The sequence below is a fragment of the Echeneis naucrates genome, chromosome 21, assembly GCF_900963305.1.
Source record: "Echeneis naucrates chromosome 21, fEcheNa1.1, whole genome shotgun sequence".
Lineage (NCBI taxonomy): Eukaryota > Metazoa > Chordata > Actinopteri > Carangiformes > Echeneidae > Echeneis > Echeneis naucrates.
In genome coordinates this window covers 12,194,779-12,212,168 of record NC_042531.1, presented here as the reverse complement: position 1 = coordinate 12,212,168, position 17,390 = coordinate 12,194,779, and the positions used below count along the sequence as shown (strand labels likewise).

The window sequence follows — 17,390 nt, the reverse complement described above, 5'->3', positions numbered from 1 at the left end:
TTCCCTGCTGCAAATTTTCCTCCATATCTCCCCTATTCACAGCCCTCCATATCCCTTTTCTCCCTAACATGCTTTTCATTTTCTACTTTTATCTGAACCATTCCTTCCCTCCACCATGTCCTTGGCCCCACTGTCCCTTTCTGTCTGTTTGAATTCATCGTCTATGTGAATGGATCTGGATATTATTAATCGATAAAGCTCTGTAAAGCTTTTTTGTTGAGCCTCATTGGGAACCAAAAGTGGTTGACTGAAGGCCAATATGAAAATCTTTTTGAGCTTTTCAGAGAAGAGGTATGCCTGATACTCTCCATGTTAGGAGGCTGTGTGTGCTGGTTCCAATGCTGGCTGCAGCCTCACTGAGTGTCTGGGAGACTGAAGCTGGAGGGAGAGTGTGTGACGTGTCGATGTCGCACACTCTTTTTTCAGTTATTTATTTTCTCCAATTCTGGCTGGTACCGGCTGAGGCTATTTGAGGCACAAATTATGTGTATGTGGTTGGAAAGCTAATGATTGTCAGCCATGTCAGCCCTGTTTCTGAATTTGAATGTGTATGAATTTTGTTTCGATGAACCTACAAACAACTTGGGAAACCACACACCCAGAGATTGCTGTGTTGGACTTCAGAAGAGCAAAAAACAAGGCTAGACTGCTTCTGCTTTTACGTACCCTTTCATCCTACCATCAGGCAGCTCTCTCTGGTAGTTCCATTCATCTTACAGACCGTCCTTCTCTTCCTGTCTGTGAAATTCACCTCTCACAACAAACCTTTCATATTCCACATGATCCCACCTGGCACTTTCCCTTCGGCCTCAGCAGCAGCTCTGACCTTGTACCTATTTGCCCAGCAACACCGGCAAACCCCCAAAAAGATATGTGGGAAGACAGAAATTAATGTTCTGTGACCTGCTTTCCCTCTACCAGGTACTTTTTATTCAGCCCAGGTGAGCCACCAGAGAGCAGAGTCATAATACGAAGAAAGATTTTAACATAAATGTCAGCCTTGTGATAACAAATGCCTGAAACCTGTGCTAGAATTTGTTTTGCCTTCCACTGCTGTGCCTGCACCAGCAGATTATTACGTTCACCCACCTACAGCAGGCTGTCCAATCCCCTTTGGCAGGACTCACAGCCATGGGTGCAAGGGAAAGCTGATTTAGACATCAGCCCACATCCCAGCAATCAAATCAGGACTGCGCGGATCTGTTGGCAGAGTCATATTTCCGAGGTCTCTGTGTTTGATGTTCATATTGCTAAATATGCCATAATTCTATCTGCTATGCCGACAAGACAAAAATATAGGACCAGTATGTTTCCAGATTTCTGTTTCATAAGAGTGTTTACACACACAGTGGACACCGGCCGTGAAAGTCCATAGTCTGCGATGACATGAGAAACAAGTATAGATATCAGAGTGCAACTGTTCAGCTGTGACCCAGAATAACAGACAGTCACATGTGTAGCTCAGACCGTAGAGACTCCTGAGCTGTGTTTATCCAGGCTATGTTGATTTCATACTTTAAGTTTCCTTTATTGCTTCAATGAGGCACTCAGTGGAGACAAGTACCAATCTTCTCTTTCACTTTTTGCTCTCTTTGTTTTGAGAAAGAAGGTCAGAAGGGATGGAAACAGTCTTGAAGAGGTATTTATCGTCTTACACAGCAATGACTTCTGCAAGATAAACTGAAAGAATAGGGTAGTTCACTTGGTCTAGGGAGTAGTTGTGAAAATGTTTGACTCTGTGCTCACTGTATTGCAGTCGTGTCTCTCTGTGCCTTCACTGTCTGATAATGAGACAGCCAGATTGTTTCCAACTAGCTGGACAGTTGTTGGGCAGCTCAGACATTTGTGTCTATGTGATATGCAGTTAAAAAGCTATCACATGTACTTCAGCGTTAAATATAAAATAATAAATATTTTCTGATAAATGGCAAAATAGTACTGTAGTTTGTTTACCTTCTGTCACTTAAAAATTTGTGAGCTGCTATGTTGCTGTTATTTAAAATATCACCCTCCTCGGCTTTCCCTGTGTGACAAGCTTGGTGGATACAACAGTAACCTCCAGGCTTTTGGCTTCTGCTATGTAAGAGTGAGTAGGACTGTTAGCAGAAGGTCAGGATGGATGCTGTGTTGACATGGTAACGTGTGAATTATGAGGTGGGGTAGGGGCTAATTTGGTTCTTTGTCGGTGGCGCAGCTGTCACCTAAAGGGAGGTTCCCCCCTATGGGGCCCAGCAGGGCTTCCCTTAATGAGGAGCAGAGTGATGGAGGCACAGATGCCACGAGTGGTGCTGTGTTGTGTAGTAAGTGTGAATTCACCGTGCATGTCTGTATATGTTCAAGATCTGTCTGCCTGCTACATTAATATGTTGTCGCTCCAACTGCCTTTGTGCAGGCGCAGTCGAAGCACTATCTAAACAACCACACTTGTGTTTGCCCAGTACCCAAAAAAGAAAAACAGCTTTCCCACTGGATTGCTGGGAGTTGTGGGATTATTGGATGCTGCCAGACACTCCCCAGGCGTGTGTGTGTGTGTGTGTGTGAGCATGTGTGTTATCTGAACCAGATCCTCCCTCTGCACCACCAGCTGCTGTTTACACACACACACACGCGCATGCACATACACACAGACACACACACAACACGATGGTACAGTGAGAATTCCAGTAAGGGCTATCTCTGTCAGTCTTGCCTCAAACTTGTAAATGTGTTTATATACAAGATATGTACATCCTAGAATGCACTGTGACATTAGCCATTTAAACAAGATTGCCAGCAGACTGGTGAGAGATGAAAGGCAGTGTGTAGAGGATATATGAAGGGGGAGGGCTGACTAGGGTCTGTGTTTGTACAAGCTTGTCTCCTGAGCCCTGTAGAAGGATTAAAGGATCAGCCCCTGATAATTTTTTCCGCTCTCCCTCCCTCTTTCTTCATTTTACTGATTTGTTACATATCTGCATTGTGTCCACTGATGCAATATAAACCTTCAGACTAACACCGTATTTTTAGACATCAGACGGTCAACGTGTCCTTCTGCCCAGTCATGGTCACTTTCGGAAAATCCTGTAAATAAATGACTGTGTAAATGAAACCATGGGTCCTTCTCAATTGGATGTAGACATTATTCATGGGATTCTATGCTCATAGACATCTTCCATTAGAGATTAATGGGAAAGGGTGAGAGGTGTTTCTCCTCTTCTTGGTATCTGATGTAGATGCACCAACTCAGTCCATCTGGTTTCCATCTGAAAAAGGACAGGAACAAGGTGGAGAGGGACAAATGGGTGAAAATTGTAATTATTATTTTTGTTCATGCTGTTCTCTGTGGTCCTTATTCGGGCAAGATAATCATGTTGTTTTAGTCAGTTTATAGTTAGTTTAAAGTTACAGTGCATGCAGGCTTAACGTGCGTGTTTCCATCCAGCCGACCACATCTACCCACTGCGACCCACGTCAGAGGCCCATTGCTGAGAATCGTCCGTGGGTGGAATTACAGCACGGGCCTCTGTTCGCACAGCTCGATTGTCTCTGCTGTGGAAGGGACGGATTTATTGGATACCTGAGAGAGCATTCTCTCCTTCCCCTGCACTCTCAGCAACCTGCTTAGAGACAGGCCTGCATTATAGATGAGCTCCTGGCAGCTACCATGCTCTCACAGCGCTCAGGTTACCCCCAGTAGATACATACAGTTACAGGACACGCATTCGCACAAACATGCAAGCAGCATTACTGTGGGCTGATGGACTAGGGCTACAGTTCAAGTCCCATCAGAAACATTTGATCTGTTTATCTCTCTGGCATCCCTGTTTTCTGTCTTTCTGTTCTTCAATTTTTGGTTAAGTACCAAAATAAAAGAAAAAACAAATACATGGTTTTAAAGTACATGTTGGGGTCTAACATCCTGGCTGAGTGTTATAGGTTTGTGGTATTTTAGCAGCAAACCTATCTGTATCCAAGGGATCAGAGCTTCATTGTACTTTGACCTGTGCCAAGTGGAGCTGTGTGTCTATGCCTGCCAGTGCTCTCCACAGTGGGTATTGTAGTGTAAAGTGTTTTGATTGGACTTCTTAACTGTCCTGTGCCTCAAAGTCAGGAAACTTCCACGTAACACAGAGCCAACTCACAGCTCTGCCTCTTTGTCTCCTCCCTCCTGGACTTTGATCTCCTGGTCTTGACTGCGCACACTGTACCATTTCCATTCTCCCTTTTACCCTTGTTTTGTACTACTCCTTCAAACTTGATTGGATCTCTGAAGCCATATTCTCATAGGTTTAAACTCTAAACTCTGCCATTTATGCAGTGATAATTTCTCTACTTTGTGCAGCTCGTCACCAAAGCTGGTAAAGGAGCACCTTCAGACTGTGGATAAACGGCCATCTGTCTGTCTGGAAACACAGTGTATGCTACACTCCACCCTCTGATAATTTACTTGAGTATTGTTTTTTTTCTTCTACAAACAAAAACTTCTGCCGTCAGAAAGATTTAATGTAAGCTGTTATAATAACACTGCACATGAGTTTGGTAAAATGACAGGAAAGGGGTTGCATACTTCAGCAGTTTTCCTCATTACGAATATAAAGCATTGTATTTTTAGATGACTTCTTCATTGTGAAGTGGCAGGTTTTGCATCTAAATGGAGAGGAAAGATTGTCCATGGCTACTGAAAGAGTTGGCCAGGGTTTAAGAGGCAAAGCATGTTGTCTGCTAATTAAGAGGTTGGTGGTTTGATCACCAGCTCCTCCATTCCACAGCCAGATTTACTCCATATTATTAGGGTCCATATCCATATTATTAATGTCAGGTTATTTTGACATTTTGAGCAATATTTAGATTCTAGTGAAAGTGAGGGGAATTAATGCCCCAAGACAATTCTTATTCTCTTGGGCCTGAAATATTAATGTGACCATGTGAGTAGCAGGACAAATTAGGTTTCGGATTTAGCTAAGCTCATACACTTGTGTCCATCTTCAGTAGATTTTTAAGAAAATGCACTGCATCAAAATATATACAGTACCAGTCAAAAGTTTGGACATGCTTTCCCGTTCAAATGAAGGAATTTCACAGTTGGGGTATGCATATGTTGAATGACCTCAGTTTCCTTCCACTAGGCAGTGATTGGTGTTGGTTGCCCCTCGTTAGTCCACAAGCATCTCTTAGTTTTTAAGGTTTTAGGATGGAGACGATTGCCTCTGCTCCAGCCCACAAAGTATTTAGTTGCTCTCCTGTAAACCTCTTCCTCATCTCCCTTGATTAGGCCAATAACTGTCATGTTGTCTTCTTTCTGAAGGAAGCAGTTGTCAGAATTATGGAGTCCGCTGTATGATGATACGATGGTAAACGGAAACAGGAGCATAAGAGTTCCTTTTGGGACAGTGTTCTTCAGTCGCACATGCTTTTTTTATCTTCTCCGCCAGCAGCCAAGGCTGGGCTGTATTAAAGGCTCTTGAAAAGTCAAAGAATGTGAGCCTCACAGATGCATTAGAAGTTCATTTATTTTAATATCACAATACCAATAGCCAGGGGCGCAGCTACCAGTGTCAGAGGGGGTATGCATCAACAATTTTGGCGATGTAGTTATAGTTAAGTTATGTATAATAGTTAAATAATAAACACTTACAAATTTACAAACATTAACATTGTCATTTTAACCAATGCAACATAATGTCTTAAAATGCAAAAGTAAGCCTACAAACATAGATCCTTTGGACCCTCTCTGTTAACAATAATAGTAGCTTATGTAATAATGTTGCTACCAAAGATTCTAAAGCGCTCTTTAGTTGCTATCAAATTGTAACATGGCGTGCCTTTGCACTTGCCCATTTACTGTATCTAGTATTGCATCAAATGGGGAAAAAATAGTAATAATAAATAAGTCTGCCCGATATCATCATGTATGGACTTTAAATAATAAGGGTCTCTCTCCTTTTCATTCTTTCTTTTTCCTTTTTTTAGCCCCCAACAGCTTTTTTCGCTTTATCCATCTTTTCCCATGGATGTCAACTCACTACTCACTACTAGTGCTTGCTCGCACAACACTCAGGGCGCCCCTGCTCCCTCTTCTATGATGGAATCTTATGAGATAAGGCACCCTTCAGCTAACCCTGGCATGTTAGGCCTCTAAAATGTTATATCACCTTAAGAAAATACAGACCCTATTTAGAAACACACCACAGCGGATTATTATTATATATTATTATTAATATTAATATTATATTATATATATATATTTTGGCACTTTTTGTGCCACTGCCAACAGCAGAATGTTCTGTGTAAGTCTCATCATATTTTCCCTTGACTTTTATGCTTAGTCTCAGAAACATGTCTCGTCCTTGACCCTGTCTCAGTGGTGACTTGTGTAACGCTAACAGATTAAGGTGGTTTAGATTTTCAGCTGGTGGTTGGATAAAATTATGTTTCCTGTGCAGCTGTTTATTGGTTTGTGGCAGCCATGTCCAGCCCTGCTGGTTAAACAGTGATGATGGGCTGTGTATGCCAGATGTTTTCCTATCACTAGCCCAAATACAGAACACGGATATATATATATATAATTAATGTCAACTCTCTCATATCAGATCAATGGGAATAAGTGAGGGGATTATGTTTGTCTTTGTGTAAAGAGCAGGGTCTCATAATAGTCGCTGTATCATCGATATCCACAATGATACCTGCAAATGGTGGTAACTCTGCTTTTTATTTTGAATTCAAAGCATTTTATGATTTCAATTATCAATCTTTTTCTTTCTCATTGTTTATCTCTCACCTGCAGGTGAATTTTTCTATCCAGACAAACCAGTGTGTTAGGACGTAGGACACTCATCATTACTTGGCAGCCCATGCACATGCATGACACCATGGGTAGCTCCCCGGAGGTGCTGTCATGGACTTCCTGCCCCAGTCTGTTGGTGGGCAAGCTGAAGGAGGAGCTCAAACTAACTGTTGTTGGGGACGCCATGAAGAAATCAAACTCGCCCAACTCCCAACCCCCGCCTCCGCAAGCCCCTCCCTCTAATTTACCTCCTCAGATTATCACTGACCTGGCCCCACCCACACACCTACCTGTTCCTCTCCAGACGCTGCAGATCCCTGGCCAGGACGAGGACTCCGTATTGGGAGGTATAAGCCCCCCAAACACGGCCTTGAGCGTGGACTCAACACGGAGCGAGGACGGGCACTTTGACAACAGTGTGCTCCAGCTGCAGGAGCAGGATCATGAGGAAGCTGGGTCGCCGGCTTCCTGCGAGCATGGTGGGTGTGGCAGTGGGTTGGAAGAACAGACTGGAGAAGGGGACTGTCCCGTGGAACATAGTGGAGAGGGGAGACAGACCCATCCACACCATCCTGATGACATTAAACTGCACTTCCAGAGAGCAGGGCCTGGGTCAGGGGGCTTTCTAGAAGGGCTTTTCGGCTGTCTTCGGCCAGTCTGGAACATCATAGGGAAAACGTACTCGACTGAATACAAGCTACAACAGCAAGGTGAGCTTTTAAGTCTTGTCTTTCTGCTTTGCATCAGTTAAAGAAATTAAATGTTCTGTGTTTCATTCATATATGTATATGAAAATCCTCAAAAATTTCTCATTTCTTCTGATGCGAAAACTGAAGTTTCCTTCCTGTTTTTTCCTAATTAATCTGACACGCTAATTCTTTGGCCGCTACTAGCTTCACTATCTTATTGTGAAGGTGAAGCTGTACTGTTGTCTGAGGCCATGCAAAGGTAATGGACAGTCTGAACTGGGCAAGGCCCTGTGGTGGGTCAGCTAACATTCAGATGGCTAGAAATTTTAGTAGCACAGATTCTCCTCTGCCCTGTTTCCAAAACCACATAACAAGGATGGAGCAGTGTATGACTCACTATCTAAGTTAATAGCATTTTGCACAGGCTTTTAAGTTTACTCTTGCTCAGGATGACTAAGTTGTGTAATAACTAGTGCACTCCTATAATTGTGCTTTGTGGTTGTGCCACATAATGTATCTGGACCTGTGGTGGACTGCACCCCTATGTTACTGTTAGAATGAAAAAAGGAGACGGGAGACCTGAACTACGTGGTATTTATTATGAACATTTTGACATATTATTTGTTGTAACAGCTTAATTCTTTAAGTAAAATTTTCACATCTTAAAGGGATAGTTTGATATCTTCTATACTTTTTTACTTTTTCACATTCACTTCACGGGGGACTTCTTCATATTTTGAGTCTTTTGTGGTTCAATTAAACCAACAAATAAGGTCTAACCTGCTAATGAATGCCCTTTAAAAGTAGATGAGATAAGGAGTAGGTGCATTGTGTTCACAGTTTCCCTTTTTTTTTTCAGTCTTTAGGCCAAACGTAAATTAACGACTGCTGACTATAGTTTCATATATTTAGCCTCGACTATTAATATATATACTTAAGAGCAATATTTCCATTTCCAGACATGTGGGAGGTTCCCTTTGAAGAGATTTCGGAGCTGCAGTGGCTGGGCAGCGGTGCGCAGGGGGCTGTCTTTTTGGGAAAATTTCGCTCTGAGGAGGTGGCCATCAAGAAAGTGCGTGAGCAGAAGGAGACCGACATTAAACACCTGCGAAAACTGAAGCACCCCAACATCATCAGCTTTAAGTAAGTCCACAGCCACTTGATCGTGTTTGTCTCCTGATGTTGTGTTGTTGTTTTCATGTGTGCGTTGTTGACAGACACTGGGTTTGTCCGATCATCTATACATGAGTTTCCTGTGGTTTATGCAACATAGGGGAGTGTGCACTCAGGCACCGTGCTACTGTATCATCATGGAGTACTGTGCCCAGGGTCAGCTGTATGAGGTGCTGAGGGCGGGCAGGAAAGTTACCCCCAGGCTGCTGGTAGACTGGGCATCAGGCATCGCCAGTGGCATGAACTACCTACACCTTCACAAGATCATCCACAGAGATCTTAAGTCTCCCAAGTGAGTCTCTTATTTTGCTGGCGTTGCCAGATTAGGATATAGGTAATGTCTTCTCTGTTTTCTACTTCTTTGAAAAACGATCAATGATTCACCATTAATACAGGAGCCTTATTTACGTATGTGTGGAGTTGCAATAAGATTACAGTTAAATTAGGAGAAAATGCTTTTGTATGTAAAGCAGAAATGTATTTTCTTCCTGATCTAAAGGAAAGTACAATGTTTTTTTTAGTTCTTTACTGTCATGCAGCAGCTTGTGGCCTGCAGTCATGATCTTAAAACTGATCTGTAATGCTCAGGGAAACAGATCAGTTGCCTTGTTTAGGATTTTTTGCTCAAAGCAGCAACAGCATCTCAGCATTTCAGCCCCAAGTAGTCTGACATTAGCTCAAATAATAAAATAAAGCCTGCTTGCCATGGAACCTTGACTCAGCTTGTTCTTCTTCTCCTGTCTTCTGCTCAGAGCAGTTTGTCTAATCAATATCATCATGTTGCTGCAGTGCCAAACACGCTATTAGTCAGCAGAATGATAGTAAGCTGAATGTGCAGGAAAGGTCGGCCTCATTTAGCGAAATTGGGTGATTTGGATGTACAACGTGCTTCTGTAACTGTAAGGTCTTTCAGGATGGAAGATTGATTTTAAATACAGCAAGAAGAAACACATTTCTTAAAAAAGAAAACAGTTTAAACTTCAGGTTTTAGTGTGTGGATAAGCTTAATGTGAGGTTTTCTGAAAGCTTGTATTAAACTGGTCTCTTAGACTGATGTTTTTGGTGTGTGTATTTCTGTATTTTAGTGTTTTGGTCACGCACAACGACACTGTGAAAATCTCTGACTTTGGAACATCTAAAGAGCTCAGTGACAAAAGTACAAAGATGTCTTTTGCGGGCACAGTAGCCTGGATGGCACCAGAAGTGATAAGAAATGAACCTGTTTCTGAAAAAGTTGACATCTGGTAGGTACTTAAAGTTTTAAATATATATATATACACACACACAGTCTGATACAAAGACTTAGAGTTATGCATGCTCATTGAGTTTGAGAGAAATTCAGTTATTCCACTGTTATTTGGTATTGATAAAATTCCTTATTTGTCAGTATTGTGTGCTGTGGTGAGACTCATCTGGATCTACTTGTGTGTTGCAGGTCATTTGGAGTTGTGTTGTGGGAACTGCTAACTGGAGAGATTCCCTACAAAGATGTAGATTCCTCAGCCATCATCTGGGGTGTTGGCAGCAACAGTCTCCACCTTCCTGTGCCCTCCACCTGTCCAGATGGCTTCAAAATCCTCATGAAACAAACATGGTGTGTATGGGCTCTAAATCAAGTGTAATAACAAGAGTCAAGGGCTGTATTTACATTTTAGTGGTAAGCTACACAGAATTCTCAATGTTGTTTTTTTCCAGGCAAGGCAAGCCCAGGAATAGGCCGTCATTTCGCCAGATTCTCCTGCACCTTGACATTGCCTCTGCCGACGTTCTCGGAGCTCCTCAGGAGACCTACTTCAAATCTCAGGTCTGCAAAACACCTGAAACACACGCAAGGACCTTCACTTGGTGATGGTCATCGGGAAAACACTATAGGAGACCTAGATATTTAAATAGCTCAGTATAATTTCGTCTATACCATGGAGTTGAGTGTAATGTGAACTGACAGTATTTTATCTAGTTCTTCTCCTTTTACAGGCAGAATGGAGGGAGGAGGTGAAGAAACATTTTGAGAAGATTAAAAGTGAAGGCACCTGCATCCACAGGCTGGATGAAGAGCTGATCCGACGCAGAAGGGATGAACTCAGGTGTGTGTCAAATGACCAGATTCAGGGATGAACACAACAATGATAAACATGTCAGCCATCAGTGACAAAGAATCTGGCTATTAGTAACAAGTCCACAAGTGCAGTAGCGCCTCCTTTTGGTTGGTCTCTACAGATGTGTAGTCTCTTGAAAAGGCATCCAAAATACTTAGCATAGTAGATCAACAGTCAGACAACAGATCATCCTTTGTAGTAGTTAATAATTGGTGTGAATGGTGTAGCCTTCAGGCTAAAGCACACGTTGTTGGAAATCCATATATTGCATTTCCTGTACTCCCTCAGGCACGCACTGGACATTCGGGAACACTATGAGAGGAAACTTGAGAGAGCCAACAATCTTTACATGGAGCTCAGTGCTATCATGCTGCAGCTGGAGGTCCGGGAGAAGGAATTAATGAAGTATGTAAAAGTATACAATAGTATTCATCAGTTCAGATCTTTCCTAATCACTGGGTCTTAATGGTTTTTAGTGTATCTTTTCTTCCTTGACAAGAAAACTGAAAATATATTCAGCTATTTAGAAGAGCAGAACCAAGAAGAGCCTTCTAGTTTAGAGTAACAACTTCAACTCTGAAGTGAATGTTGATGCTGTTTATACAAACACAACTCCAAAGTTAATTCTGCCATCCCTGCAGGAGAGAGCAGGCAGTGGAAAAGAAATATCCGGGGACATACAAGCGCCACTTGGTCCGACCCATTGTCAGGTCGAATGCGGTAGAGAAGCTCATTAAGAAAAAAGGAAGCATTTCCCATAAGCCTGGGATGTCCACAACAAAGAGGTAAGAACCTTAGCTAATTAAATATGAATTATCAAATAAAAGAAAACAGTGGTCTGTTTCAGCTGCTGTTATTGAAGTATTTATCCATGAAATACTCAGCAGTGCTCAGTAAAATAAGATGTATTGAAATATGTTCTGGCAATGGACATAATATTATCAAATTTACTGAATTACATTATGTTTATGCTGCCGAATGTATTTCTTTCAGGCCAGACTTGCTTCGTTCTGATGGCATCCCTAGTGTTGACCCTCTCCCTTCCCCCTCACCACTGTCTGCCAGCCCAAAGGTCTCCACTCCTCCCGGTAAAGCACGCTACCGAAGCAAGCCTCGTCACCGCCGCGCCAACAGCAAAGGAAGCCACAGTGAGTTCAGTGGCGTGCTGAAGCCTGTAGTTGGAGCTCCAGAAGAAACCCATTCTCTGCAGGAGCAGCTGCTTCACCACCACCACCATCACCACCACCACCCACCAAATGAAGGGCCCTTCCTCCCCTTGAAGGGCCGTGAGGAGGCCGTTGTCAACTGTGCCAACAACCTGCGCTATTTCGGCCCTGCAGCTGCCCTCCGTAGCCCTCAGACAGACCACCTGCAGCGCCACGTTTCTGGCTCCAGCCCTGACCTCATTTCTACTGCTGTGGGTGCAGACACACGACGGCGGACTTCATCCACCAGTTCCAATCCTGTCCCGGGTGCTGCAGCTGGTTCTTTGTGCCCCTGCTGTCAGGCACACCCCTTCCCTGGCTGCCTACACTGTCAGGAGACCCTGCCTGTGTCCAGCCATCCAGAGCTACCCCACTACTCACTGCTCAATACCCAAGAAGGGACTCAGTCTTCTTTAGCAATGCCAGGCAAAGATCCAGCCTCAGATGGGGAGACCACAAAGAAGAATGAGGCCCAGGAACAGGAGGCATCCCAAAACACACACCCCCACACCACCACACTGCCACACACTATTAGGCCACTCAGGAAGGTAAGTACCCCTTCTAGCCTTTAACGATTCTGTGATGTGTGTTTGTGTCACTAAAACGATTAAAAATTGTGTTTTATTGTTTCTCATATAGGGTGGAGATGAGTCATCTGAGGAGGAAGAAGGCGAGGTGGATAGTGAAGTGGAGTTTCCAAGGAGACAGAGGTAAAATACATAATTTGAACTTGTGTTGGAACACTCCAAATCAAATACGCCATTACAAAAACAGCATAAATGATTTCTTCTGCTTCCTTACAGGCCTCATCGCTGTATGAGCAGCTTCCAGTCATACTCCACATTCAGCTCAGAGAACCTGTCCGTGTCTGATGGAGAGGAGGGAAACACCAGTGATCACTCTCACAGTGGACCTCTGGAGAGGCTGAGCGCCAGTCAGGAGGAGCATCTGGATGAGCTTCTGTCGCACACACCAGACATCCCCATTGACATCTCCACCCAGTCAGATGGCCTCTCTGATAAGGAGTGTGCTGTGCGCAGGGTCAAGACCCAGATCTCCTTGGGAAAACTGTGCTCTGATGAACACAGCTATGAGGTCAGTCGCATGGATATGAGGGGAGTTTCTAAAGAATAAAAGCAAAATTTTGAAAATCACCGTCTGATAATGTTTCCTTGTCTCACTTTTGTCTCAGAATCCGCTACAGTTCGGAGACTCGGACTGTGATTCATCAGAAGCAGAGTGCTCCGACGCCACTATTAGAAACAACAAAGTCGGTGCTCCTTCCTCATGGTGAAACCAGGCGTAGGGGTTTTTGCCTAGAGGTCATTGTGTCCCACTCTGCCCTGCAGAAAACACAGCAATAAGAGGATGACATTTAAAAGATAGTTCCCTATAGCAAAGCCCCATGCAATCTCTCCCAGAGCCTCCCCTGAACCTCCCCCTCTTGATACGCCTCATCTCTAGCACAGCATCCAGACAGCCCATGGCAGGGATTCCTTTTTGAATGATAAACTTAATGTACAGTAGATCGTGTAACATTCATAATTTATTTTTGTCTGAGTTTTGAAGGAAAATTCAGGACCTGTATGTACTCTGATCAGAACAGAGAAAAAAATGACAATTTGAAACTGAGCTTGGGCCAACTGTATGCCAGGGAGAGACCGAGACTGGATGAAGATACAGATGGTGATAATGACGAGAAGGATTACTTATCAAAGTGCTGATCTATTTGAAGCTGCCAGCCGTGTGACACTACATCATACCAGTTTTTGGTCTCACAGTTGACTGACACAGAGTGTCACTACAAGCCTTTTTGATCTGGCTGCAGTGGCCCGCAACTTCTCACTGTTTTAGAACCAAAACCCCAACAAGCCCTCTCTTAGTACAGTTTGACCAACCTGCTTAATCATGAGTTTACAGTGCGGAGCCCCAGCACCCCACTTTTTCCTCTTCCATCCCAACAGGACACAAGGAGCTCATGGGAACAGTGTGAACACCAGCATGAAACTACCTGCCTCGCAGCCAGACTTTCCTCCTTCCTTAAATCAACCATACATATTTATTCATCAGATCCCCTCCCCCACTGACCTGTCTGAGCATGTCTGTGCAGATCGCAACAATGCAAAAGCTGCCAGAAAACTGCATGAAGTGGACAAGCTCAGAGCAACAGAGATGAAGAAAAAAATGAATAAAACAGAGGCTCATCCTTCTCTCAAAGATATAAACCAACGTCATCATCATTGGGTGACATCATCAATCAGATGTCATGGCCAGAGTTATGGAGGGAGTAGTGAGGTGTGTGTGTGTGTGTGTGTGTGTGTGTGTATGTGTTAGAGGACACAAAGCCCTTTCTTCTTCATTAGACATTACAGTTTCAAGTCTCATCTCAGGACTGTTCAAGGACTGTGAGTAACTGGACTGGACCAATTATTGTATGTAGGAATGTTCTTTGAGCGGCACATATTATGGACCATGCAGGAATATTAAAAAGGTCTTACAGATAGCCTTGATGTTCAACCCTTTATTGCTGGACATAAATATTATATAGAGATCTAGAGTGTTTAAGTTGCAGTCCAGGTGCAGTATCCCATTTCTTGAAATCACTAGGTGCAGCATCTCCCATGTACAAATTTTCTAGCAGGGAAATTTATACTAACTGATACATAATGTCCGAAAATAGTTTTCTGTGCTGTAGTGAATAAAAACTGCAATAACATACAATGACACTCAGATGAGAAAGAAATTGCTTGCTCAGGATCCGGGGTGTCTAGCTGGCTAGACACAGCACAGTCACTGTTGGCTGGGGGGGGGGGGTTAGCAAGTGTCAAACACCTTGTTATAGATGCTATATTTTTTAACTGTCCCATTTCTGTGAAACCGCCTTGTCAAGGTCTTTGTGCTCAGGTTTTATGTTTGCGATTGAGAGCAGGTGAGATGTTCCAATAGCCACTTACACTGACTTACCTTGACACCTTGTTTAGTTAAATTCCATTTTCTAGCCAGGGTAATTTATCCCATGTTTCCCATCATCCAAATCCCAAAATGCCAGCAATTGTACTTTTTTTTTTTTATCAGGTTAACATTGAAAAGGGATACTGCATCTGCTAGAGCTTTATTTTTATTCCTTTTTGATTGTTTGTCAGTCACCTTAATGATTTTGTGGTTGAAAAATAGCCAGCCAGGGTTGAATTTAATGATAATGATGTCACGATGTCAGCTCAAGTGTATGCAGATGGCTGAAGTTCTACATAAGGAATATAAGCCAGAGACAAGGCCACAGAGCAATTAAGCTGCTCTTGGTTTTTAGCAACCTCATCTCAGTGTTAGTTACTCCTGTATATAAACATCTGAAAATGTAATGTGACCTTTTTTTTGTCCCCTAACGTATCGCACAGCTCTGACAAAGTCTCGAGCTTCTGTCACTGATGACCAGCCAACTGGTTAAAATTGAGCAGGAAATCTTTTCATCTGTATCACATCAGTATTGAACACCGCAGGGGGGAATGGGTCATACGAATCCAGTAGCACAAGGTGGATTTAAAACTGTACCGATGGATATATTACCCTTTTTTTCTCTTTAAGGCTTTTTGAAAGGCTATCATCTGCTACTGAAAACAGTTGCTGCCTTTCCTTGAGTCTTCTTCAACCTTCTTCGCTCTGTTTACGTTTGTGTGACATAACCTAGTGTATTGTAATGACTGGGTAATCTGATCAAGCTTTCAATAACATTGTCTTTCTGATCCTGTGAAGTATGATTGTTGTAAAGATTTAATTTAATTGTGATTTTTAGTTGTTTTTTTTTTTGGTTTTGTTTTGGGTTTTGTTTTTTTTTTTTTTTTTGTAGCTGGCCTACATGATTATTGAATTAATTTATTTTGAATCACTGGTAAGATGCAGTGTTTTGTTTTTGTATTTTTTTGTTTTCCAGGCAGCTTTAGAAATGTTGTGACCTATGATTTCTCCTGAAAAGTATTAGTTAAAGGAAGCACAATAAATTGGTTTGGGAAGAGAATAGTATTTATATGTGAGAACAAAAGCATTGTCATATCATTGGCTCTGCAGTGGACCATCTATCATTTAGAGCATTTGCATCAGTTATTACCAATATGAAGTGTTCCTAAATCTTTTAAATATATGTCAACACAGGCTATAAGGAATCAGTTCTGTTTCCAACCAAAAGCCACTCCATTGATTGTCACAGCAGGGTAAATGAAACTTAAAGCTTGGAGGCATGAGTGATGTCGATTGCTGCAATGATCCCTTCCTCTCACTTTTAATCAAAATACCAATTACTTACATTTGAATTTTGGTGAAGTTGTCTCTAACTGTGGACACCATGTCGCCTCATCCCATGTATCAGACGTTTGTTTCTTTGTTACTGTCAACTCCCTTTCCTGTTGAATGGCATTACGATCAACCAATCCTGTCAGTTTCCTGTATTATCCTGTGTACAGTGCAGTGGGTATCTGGGAGAATAAAATCAGAGCAAACAACTGCATGGAATAAATGCTGATGTACTGTACCCAAAACACAGGTCTCTGTCTTCTGTGACTGAGATTGTTGCCATTCTTTTTGTTTTCAGCAGGGTATCTTACGACTACAGTGATACTAGTCTTTTATAGAATATATTACCAGTAAAATCACATGTCCATGATTTTACTTCAATTACAGAAATGCTGGCAACAGAATATATTCAAAATAATAAACATTAACAATGCATATTGTGCAACCTTTGGGCAGAACCAGGCTCGGGGGGGAGGGGGCAGGAGCACAGGAGCAGAGGGTAGAGATGATTCATCACCTGCAGGATGAGGGCAGGGAGAGACGGAGACTTTAGGAAACGGTTATTCCATACAGAACACATGCTTAAAACTGGGAGAAAGAGGGATTTAGGAGAAGCACGGTTGTTGGAATGTCAGTGCATGCGGGGGGGTGTTCAGTCCTTCCCCCAGCAGCCTAGGCCTATAGCAGCATAGCTAAAGAGTAGAGGACTTTAAAAAACAAAAGCAAACTTTGACTGATTCTTTGACCCGTGAATACAAGTAGTTCAAAACTGAGTGAATGACCTTAGTGGTATGTGAGGTATATTGAAATCAGGGGTACTTGACTGGCAGCAGTCGTCATGGTAATCATGATTATGTGTGGTTCTGCTCATGTCATAGAAAATTTAAATGAGCTTTGTTGCATCACAGTTCTATAGAATGTTTCACACAATGAGAGATCAAAGTTTCAGCTCATTTCACCTGCAGCCATCACAGAGAAAACACAGAAAGACACAAATATCCTCACAGACCTCAACTGGAAACGTCAACAAGCCCAGGAAACGGTGAACTGACCAAAGCATCAGTGAACGCAACAAGTATGAACTGAAATAGATTTTTTAAAAGCTGTGCTTTAAAAAATTTTTTTTTTTAAATGTTTGCTCTCATAACTTAGATCAACTCCAAACTCTTCTGTGAGATAT

At 42.6% G+C, this 17,390-nt stretch overlaps 1 protein-coding gene across 3 annotated transcripts in view; it reads left to right on the top strand.

The window, feature by feature from the left end:
- The window catches only part of map3k13 (mitogen-activated protein kinase kinase kinase 13), a 28,450-nt gene extending 12,747 nt beyond the window's left edge, over positions 1-15,703 (top strand). For all 3 annotated transcript variants that reach the window (XM_029530227.1, XM_029530228.1, XM_029530229.1), the window contains 13 exons: positions 6,764-7,473; positions 8,412-8,595; positions 8,726-8,917; positions 9,711-9,869; positions 10,061-10,219; positions 10,321-10,429; positions 10,600-10,709; positions 11,010-11,126; positions 11,363-11,506; positions 11,715-12,474; positions 12,566-12,636; positions 12,730-13,021; positions 13,119-15,703. In XM_029530227.1, coding sequence (XP_029386087.1) covers positions 6,831-7,473; positions 8,412-8,595; positions 8,726-8,917; positions 9,711-9,869; positions 10,061-10,219; positions 10,321-10,429; positions 10,600-10,709; positions 11,010-11,126; positions 11,363-11,506; positions 11,715-12,474; positions 12,566-12,636; positions 12,730-13,021; positions 13,119-13,220 — 3,042 coding nt within the window. In that variant the 5' untranslated portion in view covers positions 6,764-6,830 and the 3' untranslated portion in view covers positions 13,221-15,703. The remainder of the gene's footprint in view (positions 1-6,763; positions 7,474-8,411; positions 8,596-8,725; positions 8,918-9,710; positions 9,870-10,060; positions 10,220-10,320; positions 10,430-10,599; positions 10,710-11,009; positions 11,127-11,362; positions 11,507-11,714; positions 12,475-12,565; positions 12,637-12,729; positions 13,022-13,118) is intronic.
- Positions 15,704-17,390: the final 1,687 nt, after the last annotated feature.